This window comes from Labeo rohita, chromosome 14 (genome assembly GCF_022985175.1).
Source record: "Labeo rohita strain BAU-BD-2019 chromosome 14, IGBB_LRoh.1.0, whole genome shotgun sequence".
Lineage (NCBI taxonomy): Eukaryota > Metazoa > Chordata > Actinopteri > Cypriniformes > Cyprinidae > Labeo > Labeo rohita.
This window is the reverse complement of record NC_066882.1, coordinates 31,785,814-31,800,380: the sequence shown is the minus strand read 5'-3', so window position 1 is coordinate 31,800,380 and position 14,567 is coordinate 31,785,814. Positions and strand designations below refer to the sequence as shown.

The following is a 14,567-nucleotide window of genomic DNA, read 5'->3' as shown; positions in this document are numbered from 1 at the left end:
GTGTTGGGAAGTGGGTGCCAATCTAAATGAAAGACTGAATAAGTCTGTAATAACAATAGTTATTGAGCTTGTCTATAATAAAATGAACAACACACAAATGAACAAGGAAATGTTCAAAATCAGTTCAGTTTTATTGGTTACCACAAAGACACTGACAGTAAGTTTGCCCTGTTTTACCGAAAATGAACTGTGATATATAAGTTTATGACCAGTGTTTAACTTTTCTAGGTTTAAAGGACAACATTTTTATTCATTTATAAATAAATATACATTTATTGATGTAATTACTTTCAGACTGTGAAATGACAAAGTTAGGCTAGCTTGAGAACTTCTTTGACCATGACACCCACACCATCAAAGATCTCATGGATGGCAGTGTTGCACATGAACGCACTCGTAGTCACCAGTTTGTTCTTGGAATCGACGTGAACCTCACCGACATTCTTATTCAAGTGTTTGCAGCCCAGGTCAGCCATGGCTTTAGCCACTTGAGCGTACGGCCACCTGCGGTCGCAAGAAAGACAACATCGGGTTCAGAACCAAAACACCTCTCAGCCACTTATATCATCAGAGCCTAGTTTTTATAACTCTATAAACCTGCCCAAACTCACTTCTCACACTCCGTGTCGTGGCCGACGGTCAGCTCACATCCGGGAATAGCTTTGGCTGCCAGCACAGGAGAAATGCAGCACATGCCCATGGGTTTCTTCGCCTGATGAAAAGCTTTAATGACCTTCTCAACCTCAGGTCTGACTGAGTACTCCTTGTTTTTGGTGGCCCAGTCGCTCAGGTTTTTAGCCACTCCAAAACCACCTGTTAAGAGTTAATTCACTATTTAATGGATCATGAATTGAGAAATCAAATTTCCTTGATCCTTTACCATAAATAAACTTCTTTGTTAGTCCAAAAACAGCAAAAGGCTTAGACTAGTCTTACAAGTTAGTCATCTTTTTTTTTTCTTTTTTTTTTTTTCCTTAAAGACTAGCCATAACTTTGTGAAGCCTGTTTCATAAAAATGTAAATTGGTCTAATTGAAACCAGAAAATAAGACTCCTAGTTTCCTTGTCTTGACATAGTGACTAAGTTCATGCAAACTGTTTTATTACATAATAGAGATGAATATCTCAGAACAAGAGTAGACTTTTACATCATCAGCTCTTTGACCCGCCCACTGGAGTGTGTTATCAAAGTGACAGACAGAAGGAAAACTACAACACAATCAACTAAAAATAACATGCCCTTCTACTGAATCGTAATGTTAGGAAAGTGGCTGTTTATTTTCAACTATGTGAAAGTCTCAGTAGAGTTTTCTCTGATGTGTGATATAAAAGAACTCTTATGTAAGACATTCACATTGCAAAATGTTTTTTTGCTGTTTATGTGTCAGTAAATCAAGCCAGTGACTAAACGGTTTATACGGTTCCTGTTAGTAGTACAAAATAATTTCTTATTAAAAATTTGTGATCTCTGTTTATTCATTCTCTGTGTTAATCAACACATTTTACAAAAAAAAAAAAACAAAAAACATATTTTTACTTCTTTTTTTTTTTTATTTTTTTTTTTTTTTTTTTTTCACAAAAGAGTTTCATATTTAATATGTATTTAATTTTCAAATATGTTACCTAATCACAGCAGTGGGCCCAGTCACATCAATGACATTAACTATAATTATAATGATAAGGTTGTAAAAATCATGCTAAATTAAAAATAATAGCAGAGTCAACATCAAAAATATAATGGTAATACCTTGAAGGAAAAATATTGTTGGAATTACTTTTTTCCTCTAGCTGATAAAATATAAAAACATTGGCCATCCAACTTTATAGTTACCGTTTTTGGTGTGAGGGGGGCCTATAGAGGTTTGTTCATATACAAAGCCGATCTGTGCTATAGTATAATGCCGCAGCTGTTTAAATCACCTGGAATGATGAGCGCATCAAAGGTTCCGACGTCTATCTTGGCCAGGTCTGTGACGTCACCCCGGGCGATGCGAGCACTCTCCTGCAGCACGTTCCTCTTCTCCGACCCGGGCTTTCCTTCACAGTGGTTCACCACATGCATCATCTCAACATCAGGTGCAAACATCTGAACCTGCAAAGCAAAGTGAGCTGCATTAACGGCAAGTTGAGTTGTATTAAAGTTCCGTATCTGTGTGTATGCACATTACCTTGGCACCTGCACGACTGAGGTGCACCAACACAGCAGACGCCTCATGAACCTCTGTGCCGTCATATACGCCGCAGCCTGACAAAATCACCGCCACACGCTTTGCCATTTTGCCTTTTGCACAGAAGACAAACAGAAATAATCTATTAATGTTGGCCTTTAACTGTACGTATTCATTCGGTCACATGTGACTGTTCTTGGCATTGAGAAGACACGTCGCAAGTATCCAGCAGGTGGCAATTACCTAGACACTGGCACAATTAAATATTTACATAGCGCGAGCATCTCTAGAGAGTCTTGCCCTGGTAACACAGGATCAGTTTCCATGGAGTCACAGTAAACAAGTGTTAAACAGAAATTGCATTCGGGGTATAGTTCCTTAAAGTAATAGTGAAAGTACCGGTAACATTAAACTACCTTTTAAAAATATCAGAACATTGATACAGAAAATAATATGTTTCGATGTTTAACAATCGTACAATTTTAGAGTCTAGAATTGCAGTTGTTTAAAGCAGTGCAGCAGCCTACCTTGTCAGAGGAGTTGAGTTCAGAAGTGAATCTTGCTGCTTTCTGAGTGTGCTTATATTCAGCCGCTCCCAGTCCCTCCCACGAAGGCGTGTAACACTGATCGTCAGAGTTTCCTGGAAGGAAAAGTAAACTATTGTCTCTGTTTTCCGTGTAGATTGTGCTTAGTCATAACTACCTTTTCTTTCATTTTGAGCTCACCTGTGTTTATATTGGTGCCATATTAACCCCACTGTAACAGAGGTGAAGATAAGCTTTATGTGAATGAAAGAGAGCAGTGTGGAGAACTCTAGAGTATATTACTGTAAGTTATAAACTTTAGTAGCCTATATATCTTTATTTGATTATAAAGTAATAACGGAAGCATCTGCAGCAGCAGTTTTTCTCAGAGTATAACTGTTTTTTAATGGCAGATTCACACAGGTGTCCTCGCAAAGTAACCGCAAGCGTAGTATTTCACATTAATTATGAACATATTTCAACACCATGTGACAACCACAAACGTTTCATAACACCTTTCTTCATTTGAGCTCTGTATCTGTTGTTTCAGTAATTACATTGAAAATATCAACGATGATACTAATCTAACTTTAAATGGAACATTTTGTAAAATGTTTACATGTTTCTGCTATTAAACCATTTACATTTCAAATTCTTTAAACAAAAAGTGAGCTGATATAATACTAATTAATGAGCAAAGGTAATGTCAATACTTTACAATAAGGCGTCATTTGTTAACATTAGGTAATGTATTAACTAACAGGAATGAACAATGAACATTATTTGTTCATCTTTGTTAATGTTAGTTAATGAAAATACAGTTCAGTGTTCATGTTAGTTCCCACTGCATTAACTAATGTCAACAAACACAACTTTTGATTTTAAAAATGCATTAGTAAATGTTGAAATTAACGTTAACTAAGATTAATAAATGCTAGAAGTATTGTTCATTCTTTGTTCATGTTAACCAAAGTAGTTAATAAATGTTAAATAATGAACGTTATTGTGTAGTGTTAGCGAAAAAAAAAAAAAAAAGTAGCCTATACGACGGAGACTAGGTTTTGTATTAGAAGAATTGCAGTAATTTTCCAGCGGCTGTATAAAGGATGAGGAAGCCGCAGGAAAGAAGGAAACAGAACGGCTTTTGTCAGCGCATGTCTGTCGTCACCGCGCATGACATCACGAGTGTGTATAAAGCTCAGCGCCTGTGTGTGAAGAGCGCGTCTGAATGAGAATGGCAGAGTCGGAGTCACTGCATTTATCCATCGGAGTCCTGGGCATATCTGGGGGTAGGTTGCAGAAAACAACAACAACAAATAAAGATCTTTTAGAACTTACAAATGACTTTAGAGAGTAATTAAAACGATTATTTTTGTTGTTTGCCTCGAATATTAAAAAAAAAAAAAAACTTTTAGAATGAAATGTCAAAATTAAACATTATTTGCGTTAACCTATGAATATTTATTGCAAGTGTTTATTTATGGAATGAATATAATTTTAATATTTGATTTTTAATATTTGGTTTATTACTTACGGATTATATTATATCATTTCCTTAACGCCAATAGAGGGTAAAACTAACGTGTGTACTGTGCTATAACTACACCGCTGATGTGAAAGCTCTTGATTGATTCTGTACATCACTGGTCATCTTTTCCCGTCTAAAAAAAGATGTATTGTTAATAGGTTCTTTGTTGCTTCTGGTGAACAACTATGCAAGCTCCCCAGCCAAAGCGCTGATCACAGACACAGCTTTAGGAGTTCTGCTCCTCATATTTGCTGTTCTGCTGGCTTATTCAGGTATTTATTACATATTATTAGACTACAAAAACAGACACAATGTGTTGCACACAGAATAATAATTTTGTTTTTTCTTAGTTACATGGTCTTTGTTTATTGTCTTAACTTTACAGTGCCAAGTGGAGAAATAACAACCAGTGAACTACTGCATTTTAACATAATTAATACATAACTAATGTAACCATACACAGCTTGAAATATTTAAAAATATTTTAGTACATGTAGACTTAAGTCAAAGTAAAGTATTTGTAGACTGATTGGTAGTTGGACCAAGAAAAGCATCAGCAATGAGGCACTGTGTCACTATCAAAACATTGCTGTTTTTGGTCGCTCTGACATGGCAACATTAGTTCTTTCAATGTCATGGGTTTGGGGTGGAGCTGTCTTTGTCTGACCGTTTACGGAAGAGGAGAGTACTCTAGAAACTTGTTATTAAAAAAAGCTGTGAATACTGTGAATGTATAAATTCTTCTTTTGTAATCAAATGTTCGCTTTCTCTCTTTTTCATTCTCTGTCTCACTGTCTTTTCATCTAGGTGTACGACGCAGCCAGTCCCACAATGTACTCTTTGGTAGTTTGAGCCTGACAGTGTCCGCCCTGTGGTGTGGCTCGGGTTTAGTGCACATACTTGCAGGCGAAAACGTAATAAATGGCAACACAGAGCTAAGAAATGCCATGGTGCCAGGCCTCGCAGCTTTCACTCTGGCACTGCTTGTTATTTGCATTGTGGCAGTTTTATGTCATGAGGTTGTCCTCTCATTCATCGCCCTGAGCATATGCTTAGCGTGCGCCCACCAGATTGCAGGTCTGGCAGATTCGGCCTTCGGACAGGCGGCCACCGCGGTCTGCTACCTCATGGTCTGTTTAGTAGGTGCTTATTTTGGAAGTGCCCGTTTGCTGTCTTACATCACACAGAGAAAGATTCAGCTACCCGGAACATTCAACAAAGATAGCGTGAAGACAATGCAGAGTCAAGAGGCTAATGATGCTGTGGTAGTTGGAGTAATCATGAACTTGTTGTCAGCTAGTGTGCTAGCTTGTCCTCTGCTTGGTGTTGTCCCGAATCTTTTCTCTGGCCATGTGCCCTGGCTGTGGACCGCTGGCGTCTTTCAGCTGGGTGTGTGTATTAAGAGCTATAGATCTATGGACACCCTGGCAGCCACTTTCTTTGGCTTCACATCAATCCTGCGGTTCACTGAAGGGTACACCGCACTAGTGATGCACTTCAGAAAAGGTGAACCGCCCTATTCCCCAGTGCCGTTTCCAGTTGTATTCTCTGTGCTCTTTTTCATCCTGGCTTTGTTTAACCTGCAGGGAGGGTTTGTGAACACCATCTACCAGCTGTTTTTTGTGGCATACTGTATAGCAATTGCAGCCGAACCCCAAAGTTTCTTTCAGAGAGGAACGCAAGGTGTACAGGCGGCCATCTTCGTTACTTCCGCGTTTGTGCTCTTTATAACCCTTTATAACTTGGTCTCCTCAAAGAAGATGCCTACAGGTGCAGGTCTCCTTAAGAACCTGTTGGCCCGCAGTAATAGATTTGTCCTACAAACCAATGGCAAAGAGCTACACGCTCCCTATCTGGGCTACTCTAAATATGCAGATGCTGAGGTGTTGGGCCATGGCTGCAGCGTCCTGGCCGCTTTTTCGATTACAGCCTCGCTTTCTAGTGGAGACCCCTTGGCCATTCTGATCCTGCCTTGGGCGGTGGTTTCAGGTGGTGTGCTGCACCTAATATGTGGGTCTGTTGCCTTCGCTCGAGGAAAGACCCTAGAGAGTACGACTTTCATCCTTTACGGTATCATGTGGACAGTGTGGGGCCTGACGCGCTTCGGAGGCCTCTATGGGGATGTGCGCGGCCTACACCTAGCTGTGGGAATCATTAGTTTCATGCTCTTCAATGTGTTAGTGACAGTAGGGGCCTTGTTTCTCAACAAGGCTTGGTTCATCTATTCCTTCACCTTCCAACTCATCCTCATTAGCTTCTTACTGGATGCAGTAGGCGCGCTGCCCTACGGCTACGATATCGGTGTGACCATTATCCTCGGGCTGGTCAGCTTCTATATGTTCCTGGCCAGCATTTTCAACTGCACCTTTAAAAGTCCACAAATGCCATTCGGGGATCCTTTCATCAAGTTGAGTGGCTTTGGAGGAGGCAAAGACAGCTGCCCTCACCTTCCAGCCAGGAAGTCCTCATCTGTTCAACAAATTGCAGGTGAGTCACTTTCGCAAAAGTGAAAAATGTGCTGAGTGTTGGCAAACACATGAATGCATATCTGTATACCAATGTATTTTCCTTTCTTTTATGACAGAGATCATGAAAAATGGGGGCATATGTGGAATGCCCACAGACACCGTCTATGTGCTTGTGGCAGCTTGCAATCGCCCACAGGCTGTTGAAAAAGCATATAGGTCAGTTACCATCCCCATTAAACTTTAAAAAGAAGAGTGTGTGACACTTTAGTTTGGGGACCAATTCTCACAGCTAACTATTTGCTTATTAGCATGCACATTACTAGCATATTGGCTTTTTATTAATACTTACAAAGTACATAGTAATGCCATATTTTCAATCCATTAATCCACCCAATACCAGAACTTAATAACTACTTTATGAACTGTTAATAAACAGTAATTAAGAGTTTATTGATGCAAAAGTTGCAGATGGTAGTTAGTTAAAAGTGAGAACTGGTCCGCAAACGAAAGTGTTACCCAAAAAGTCTTTGGTTTCTGCTGCTCCAGTGTCTCCTAACTGTGTAATCACACCTCTATAGGGTGAAGAAACAGGCTAAAGAACGTCCCATGTCCTTATGGATCTCATCTATAAAGCAGTTGGAGCCGGTCAGAGAACAGATCAGCCCTCTTCTCTGGGACTTTATGGAAGCTGCTTGGCCATCTTCCATTAGCTTAGTTATAGCTAGAGGTGGGTATTGTGATATTCGCATTGTACCTGACATGTGTACCAAATTTGTCCAAATTTAATCCAAACTCAGTTTATTTTTAGCTCCGTGGATGGAATTCTTTGGATTGGGCGACTCATCCAAATACATCGGCACACCGCAGAGCATAGCCATAAGAAACCCAGACTGCACTGTTGCTACACACCTTATAAATGCAGTATGTGTTGTTATTTTTTCTCATTGGATTATTGTCATAGCCCTGTTCTGTATGAACTATTCATTCCTGTTTGACTAGGTGGGTCCCATTGCAGTCACCTCTGCTAATCCCACTGGTGAGGCAGATACTACTCATCATAACCAAGTTTATGCAAAACTTGGTGACAAGGTACAAAAGTGGTTTATTTTTTTGAAGATTCACACGTATTACCTATCAGGGGAATTAAATGTCATTGGCGTATGTCCTGCAGGTAGATGGGGTGCTGTGTGATGGACCATCACCAGAGAATATCGCCTCCACAGTGGTAGACTGCACCAAAATTGAGAGCGGCCAAATTGGATTTTTCCGTGTCGGGCTTATTCCTAAATCTAAGGTAAAAACTTAGCATTCCAACACGGATGTCCTACTATTCACAAATGTATTTAGCTGTCTGAAGTTAACTGCAAATCTGTTTTGTTGTGATTTTCAAAAGGTTCTTCAGATCTTCGAAGAGATTCAGAAGAAGCACATGCAAGGTGAAATGAATGCAGCTTTTGAGACTGATACCTCAGATCCTAACAGATATCTCACAGTCTCTCAGACAAACTTGTCAGTAACTCAAACAGACTCTGGGCTTGGTCGTACCACCCCTACCGGCTCACAGAGCTCTCTGGACCTCAGCCAACATGGCAATCAGGAAGAGGAGGATGATGCTTTATAGACACTGCCAAACACTGCACGTGCTATCCATTTTTATGTGTACAGTACAGACTTTCAGTGTGTTAACAGCAAATGATTTGGACAAATGGGCCAGGAAACAAAGAAATTACAGTTCTATGAATGAAGGTGGTAATAGCCCTAAATATTGCAAGTAGACAATATCAATGTGTTGTTAATGTCTGTGCATTAATTTAGTGTTCATCACTAAAGGAGTGTGGTTATCATTATCTTACAGTAATTTTAAACCCTTTTTTACGTATTTATTAATTTTATGAAATATTAAAAAATGTAACAATGTGTATATTGTTTGTTTGTCAATGTGTTGTTTTGTATCTGTAATATACTGTGCAAAATATTAAAAATTATCTAAATATGAAGTCCTGACTGAATAAAAGGATGCACATTAATGAAGAGAACGTTAAAAGACCACTGATACAGTTCATATATACATACTGAAGGTGTGTAACATCTATTGTTTTCTTGCTTGTTCTTCTGGCTGAGTCTAGAATAGCCATAGGCGTAGTAAAATGTTATGAATTTGGCATTGATTGGGATGGGTCTAAAGAGTCCTGCAGAAAAGATTAGGTTGCTTTTAGCTTCTATATCCTTAGCTCTAAAACAAATTGTGTCCAATCCTAATCAAAATTGGATCATCAGACTAAGCCACATAAAATTTAGATGGATTTTATCTGCTTTGGCCTACTGAACCAAAACTTGAAATAGGAAGCACTCTCACAGCATAAGTGTGAATTTTGGAGAAAACATCAATAATAATAATTAGGTGATAGGTTAGGTGACAGTTTTAGGACAAATAAATAAAGCAAGATGGGGAAGATGCCCCCTTAAGAACAATAAGCTTTTACTTTTACATTTTAACATATTTAGATATAAGATTAGCATTGCAACGACGCAGCAGCCAGTGTGTTGATAAGGGAAACAGCACAAAAAATATCAGCACAAAATTGTGAGGCCTTCTTAATATTTCATTCAACTACTGAAGATGGCCTTCTACCTTATTAATATTTACATATTTTTAAAACTGTCATTAATAGACAATTTAAAATCCAGTCTTAGGCTATAATTTTAATTTCAAACTAAACAGTGAACACAGAGGAATTTTATTTAGGCTATTTCTGAAAGAAAATATTTTACATTTTCATTTATCATCACAGGTTTCTTACTGTTGTTTTCAAGATTCTCAATCAAGCAAGGAAGAAACGGTGTGAGTAAATTAGTGCCTTGGCTCTTGTTGGCTCATAGGTAAACTCACCCTCCAGCATTCATTCGACATTGGGTCAGATCATGTTTAGATGAAGCTTATCAAATTTCTTAATAGATTGTTGATGTGGCAAACTGTTTTGCCCTAATCCACCAAATGTTCTCACTTTGGAAGTGAGGTTGGTGACACTTTGGCATGTTAAAATAAATAAATGACACCTTGACAAAATTCCATAAGAGAACCATAAAAATTTACAGGAGCCACTTGCTGGTCAAATAATAAATATTGCTTTAATCAAATCACATAAAACATTTACAATGTTTTTGTCAGTGAAAGCTAATAACGTTGAATTAAATGTGATTTTATTATTATTTCATTATTATTATTTTTTTGAGAATATTGCTTGCCCAACAATAAAATTCATTACATGCCAGTTAATCAGTTTTAACTTATTCTATTAAGAGTGAAAGAGAGAGAGTGGTTAACAGATACAGATATAGTATAAAAGATCATTTATCATCTGCAGTTTGTCAGTTTCTTTTTTTTTTTCTTTCTTTCTTTCTTTCTTCTTCTTCTTTTAGCATATTGTTAAAAAAAACTCACATTGACATCATTAAGAGTCTGTCTGTGTTTTGGTTTAATTAATTAATCTGCAGTGAAGAAGGAAGCAGTGAAGGTTTGATCATTATTTTTGCTCTGTTAAACAGGACACATCATGCTTACACATAAAGCACAGCAAGCAGGTCTCGTTCCTTCCTCCTTCCTTCTGTTCATTTACTTCCTTCACTGTTAGTAAAATGATAAGATTTTTCAGCACTGAGGCACAACAATGAAAAGGTGCATACTAATGGAATCTGATCATAGAATTACAGGTAACTGTAAGAATGTGGGTCATAAAATGGAAACTATGTAGGAAATGACTTTTACTGGGTAACTTTTCTGTTACTAAATAAAACCAAATCAGTACTGCTCAGTACTCAGGTATTACTGCTCCAGAGGGGTGGGTCACGGGATGCCAAGTGTCGTCAAAGTCCATTGAATGAGCCTGTAAAAAACCAACATGTCAGTCAAGGTCTGGAGTGTCTTTCCACTGAGGCATTGTTTCTACATATCAGCATTCATTTCTCACTGCCATACCACTTCCTGAACACTAGAGGGGAAAAGGAAAATCTTGTGCATGGCTGGCGGTGTCTAGTGTCTTTTGAAAAACTTCCTGGAGTGTAATTGGTTAAACACACTCAATTTAGAGGGTTTGACTTTCCTATGAGACCATGGATGTTTCAAACTCAGGTTTCATGGTTTGAGTTGTTTGTCACATTACCACATTTGGCTGCCAAAAATGGTGCTGAATGTTACAAAACAAGTTCATAATATATTGCTTCATTGACCGTCTTGGCTGGATGTTCATTTCAGAAGTTGCAGAACAGGATTTTCTTGTGGAGAAAGTATGTGACCAAGATGCTAAATCACACATTCAGTGTAAGCTGAACAAGGAAATATTTATCATTTACAACTCAATGCAGGTGATAATAATTACTGATACTTAACAAAAGCAGCGAGGGTTGGAGACAGCTTCACGCCTTGGCGCCCGTAGACAAAGCTGACGTCATCAGGAGCATACATGTGCATGGGGAAGAGGATACATGAATCATCCACATATCAGCATACCAGAAATGGCCTACATTACGGCTTAAACATGAACTTTGTTTGCACACCATCATTATTGCTTACACAGACATGCTGAACTATGTCCAGGGAAGAACTGCACTCTATAAAATCATGACTTCACTAATTTCTACTAAAAAATATTGTTTCTTAATAATAAAAAAAACACAGGTTGTTTTTTCTACGGTTTACTGTTTACTGATCAACATCGTGCCCTACCTGGCAGTGCTGAAGGGCAAGTTCAAACACATCGGTGGTGCTTCCCAAAAAGCCCAACGCCGATGCTGTCCAAAACCACAGCACGGTCGGTGACAGGTGTCTTGGCTGGATGCTCTGAATAAACCTGCTGGTCACGGTTTCCTCAGGGGCAGGATGCTCCACCACTAAAAACAGACAAGAGACAGTGTAAATGAACACTGAAACACTTGACATTACTGGATAGCACCCAGTGCCAGTGACCATTCTAGATTAAGTAGACGTTCTGCTAGTTCGCTATGGTCCCCCCAAAAGGGGTCTTTCTGCCTCTAAGCAGACCCTCAGCAAGTGGATTGTTGATGCCATTTCTCTTGTTTACGAATCCTCTGATCTCCCCTTGCCACTAGGGGACAAGGCTCATTCTACTCGAGGTATGGCGGCCTCCAAGGCCCCTCTGGCAGGTGTCCCTACGCAGGATATTGGCAACGCTGCGGGATGGTCCACGCCCCGCATCTTTGTTAGGTTTTACAACCTAGATGTTCGAGCCACTCCTGGCTCCTCTGTACTCCTGCACTAGCTGCACCCTAGGCAGGGATTTGGTCCCAGGCTACGTATGTCTCGTTCCCTCGGGGAACCAGGGTTAAATACGTAACCTGGGATGTTTATTAGGGAGTGGACTACATATCCCATAAAACAATGTGAATGACCTTGCAAAACTTGCTTTCACTGCAAAAGTTATTAAAAATAAATACAACTAAAAATGATTAACATACTATTTGAATATCTAAAAGTCTGAGTTGATGAACAGGATCTAGTTTGTTTTTTTTTTTTGTGTTTTTTTTAATAATTTAGTTCCTCTTCGGGAACTCGAGCTGCATCCGAAAACGCTAGGGGAACGCCTCCAGCATGACCACGCTCTGAAACACGTGTGCAAACAGTCCAATGGAGAAGCGAGACGTCACAGGCGGGGTGACGTAGAGACCAGAGAGCTTAAAGCATGTGCGGTGCATGCAGCCGACAGCTTCTGTCTTTCAGCAAGCGCTCTGTGTGTGTGTGTCACTCTGTTTTTTGTGCTAGTTCGCACAGCCTTTATTTGAGAGTGTCACTATGTCCTACAAAGCATTCTTACGAATATAAGCAGCGGCATTTAGACTGTGTGTTCCTCTCTGCCTGCGCTATTTCGGGTGGCGATACACACAATCTATTTGTTGTCTGTCTGGGAGTGAAGAATGGGAGTCAGTTCTGGATGGAGCTGACTGCCCGCGTTTGCGTTCCCCGCGCTCAGCTCCCGCTTCTGCCGAGGCAGGGCGGCGGCTGTGATCGTGGGGATCGCATTTAGATCTACGGACGGGTTAGAGACGGGTCCGCTCTATCTCTGCCTTTCTCCCTAGATCTATCGCTCTCTCTCTGGGTCGGAAGCCCGCGCTGCGGTTCTTCCCCCTTTGAATGAGAGCTCGCGGCGAAGCGCGCTCTCCCTGCGCACGCTCGCTCTCGGAGGACTCTCTTCGAGGAGGGAGTGTTCGTGAGCTTCCCCGCGGCTCGGGTCCCGATTTTGCCAAGGCAGAGCAGCGACTGCGGCCGTAGGGATCGCAGCATAGATCTGTGAACGGGTTAGAGACGGGTCCGCCATCTCTCTGCCTTTCTACCCGAGAGAGATCTAGCGCTCTCTCTCTCGGGGCTCGGAAGCCTGCGCTACAGTTCTTCCCCCTCTGAGTGAGAGCTCGCGCTGCTCCGAGGAGATTGATGCTGTCCGCATATGAGCTGACTGCATATTAGATCGCTTGTTTCTACCTGCCCTCGCTAAAATAAATAAATTCAGGAACAGGGATTCAAGCGATTTATGTGTGGTTTGCTCTGGAGCTGAGCATGTACAGTCTGCCCTTGAGGGGGTGGGCTGTATTCATTCATAAATGTGTTCATTCAAAAAAAAAAAAAAAACAAACGACGTGCATTTTGAATGCCTCGCGGCAGTCAAGAGAGTGAAAGTAGGCACTCACTGTGAAGCAGTTTCATAACTGTTGGGTCTGATGGCAGCTGTGTCCAACGTGATACCTTTTGGCCTGCTGTACATGAGACCCCTGCAGTGGTGTCTCAAGACCAAGGGGGTTCCCCAAGGGGAAACCTGCTTTGCATGATCAAGGTCACGCGGCGATGCCTACGTGCCTTGGACATGTGGAGGAGACCTTGGTTCTTGTCTCAGGGCCCAGTGCTGGGAGCTCCTTGTCGCCGCGTAATGCTAGCGACGGACGCATCCCTCACCGGTTGGGGAGTGGTCATGAGTGGCCACCCCGCCCACGGTCTGTAGAGCGGTCACCATCCAGCTTGGCACTTCAGCTGCCTGGAGATGCTGGCCGTGTTTCAGGTACTGAAACACTTTTACCCGGACCTATGAGGCAGTACGTATAAGGAGAATCCTGACTTCTATGGTCCAGGACCTCTGAGGGCAGGCCCTTCTGGGGAAGGGCGTGGTCCACCGCATTCTTCGGTGCCCGTCTCTCCTCAGTGCCCTCGGGAGATCAGCCTGCCAACCCTGCCGGTGCTCCAGGGCGCAGCGGTCTCCAGCGAGCCCATACCTCAGTCTTCCGCCCAGAAACGTAGCGGAGCTAAGGAGCTCGCCACCCCTGCAGGGGTCTCTACAGCAGCTAGTTCGGCCGTCTCCTGCCGGTCATCCGTTACAGGACACTGAACTAGCAGCTCAAACAACACCAGAGGCCAGTCTTGAGAGACTGGCTCCCTTAGCAGATTATTTGGCAGCGTGGAAACTACTGCCAAATGTGTCTGCATGGGTTCTGCGCACTGTAGAGCGAGGTTATCGCATCCAATTCAGCGCTCCGCCGCTGCCTTTCAACGGGGTCTTTCCCACTGTGGTGAGCCCCGAGCAGGGTCTGGTAATGGAACAGGAAGTAGAAACTCTGTTGAGGAAGGAGGCCATCGAGGTGGTCCCTCTTCAAGACGGGGAGTCCGGGTTCTACAGCCGGTACTTCATTGTTCCGAAGAAGGATGGGGGCCTGCGTCCCATTTTAGATCTGAGACTACTGAATCGTTCAGTTATGAGGTTGAAGTTCAAAATGCTGACTATCAATCAAGTGGTGTCACAAATCAGGTCCGAGGACTGGTTTGTGACGATAGATCTAAAAGACGCTTACTTCCATGTCTCCATCCTTCCTCAACACAGGAAGTT

At 41.5% G+C, this 14,567-nt stretch overlaps 2 protein-coding genes across 2 annotated transcripts; one reads left to right on the top strand and one right to left on the bottom strand.

The window, feature by feature from the left end:
- Positions 1-110: 110 nt before the first annotated feature.
- On the bottom strand, positions 111-2,799 carry si:ch211-153b23.5 (uncharacterized protein LOC321177 homolog). Its single transcript, XM_051128185.1, has 5 exons — positions 2,695-2,799; positions 2,168-2,280; positions 1,920-2,091; positions 612-813; positions 111-504 (listed from the first exon to the last, which is right to left on the bottom strand). The coding sequence occupies exons 2-5, from the start codon at positions 2,273-2,275 to the stop codon at positions 312-314; spliced, it is 675 nt and encodes a 224-aa protein (XP_050984142.1). The 5' UTR covers positions 2,276-2,280; positions 2,695-2,799; the 3' UTR covers positions 111-311.
- A 947-nt stretch (positions 2,800-3,746) lies between these two features.
- Positions 3,747-8,647, top strand: si:ch211-153b23.4 (uncharacterized protein LOC335392 homolog). Its single transcript, XM_051128159.1, has 9 exons — positions 3,747-3,980; positions 4,378-4,491; positions 5,027-6,706; positions 6,804-6,903; positions 7,266-7,414; positions 7,496-7,608; positions 7,687-7,776; positions 7,859-7,981; positions 8,081-8,647. Exons 1-9 carry the CDS (start codon positions 3,920-3,922, stop codon positions 8,306-8,308), a joined length of 2,658 nt encoding a protein of 885 aa, XP_050984116.1. The 5' UTR covers positions 3,747-3,919; the 3' UTR covers positions 8,309-8,647.
- The last annotated feature ends 5,920 nt before the right edge of the window (positions 8,648-14,567 follow it).

What these genes read in the sequence shown, in the direction of transcription:
- si:ch211-153b23.5 (XM_051128185.1), bottom strand. Translation starts at nt 2,275, where the DNA reads ATGGCAAAGCGTGTGGCGGTGATTTTGTCAGGCTGCGGCGTATATGAC. An exon ending in TCAGTCGTGCAGGTGCCAAG is followed by an intron (nt 2,092 to 2,167) that starts GTAATGTGCATA and finishes TTTGCTTTGCAG; the next exon opens with GTTCAGATGTTTGCACCTGA. An exon ending in TGATGCGCTCATCATTCCAG is followed by an intron (nt 814 to 1,919) that starts GTGATTTAAACA and finishes AACTCTTAACAG; the next exon opens with GTGGTTTTGGAGTGGCTAAA.
- si:ch211-153b23.4 (XM_051128159.1), top strand. Translation starts at nt 3,920, where the DNA reads ATGAGAATGGCAGAGTCGGAGTCACTGCATTTATCCATCGGAGTCCTG. An exon ending in TGTTCTGCTGGCTTATTCAG is followed by an intron (nt 4,492 to 5,026) that starts GTATTTATTACA and finishes CTTTTCATCTAG; the next exon opens with GTGTACGACGCAGCCAGTCC. An exon ending in ATCTGTTCAACAAATTGCAG is followed by an intron (nt 6,707 to 6,803) that starts GTGAGTCACTTT and finishes CTTTTATGACAG; the next exon opens with AGATCATGAAAAATGGGGGC.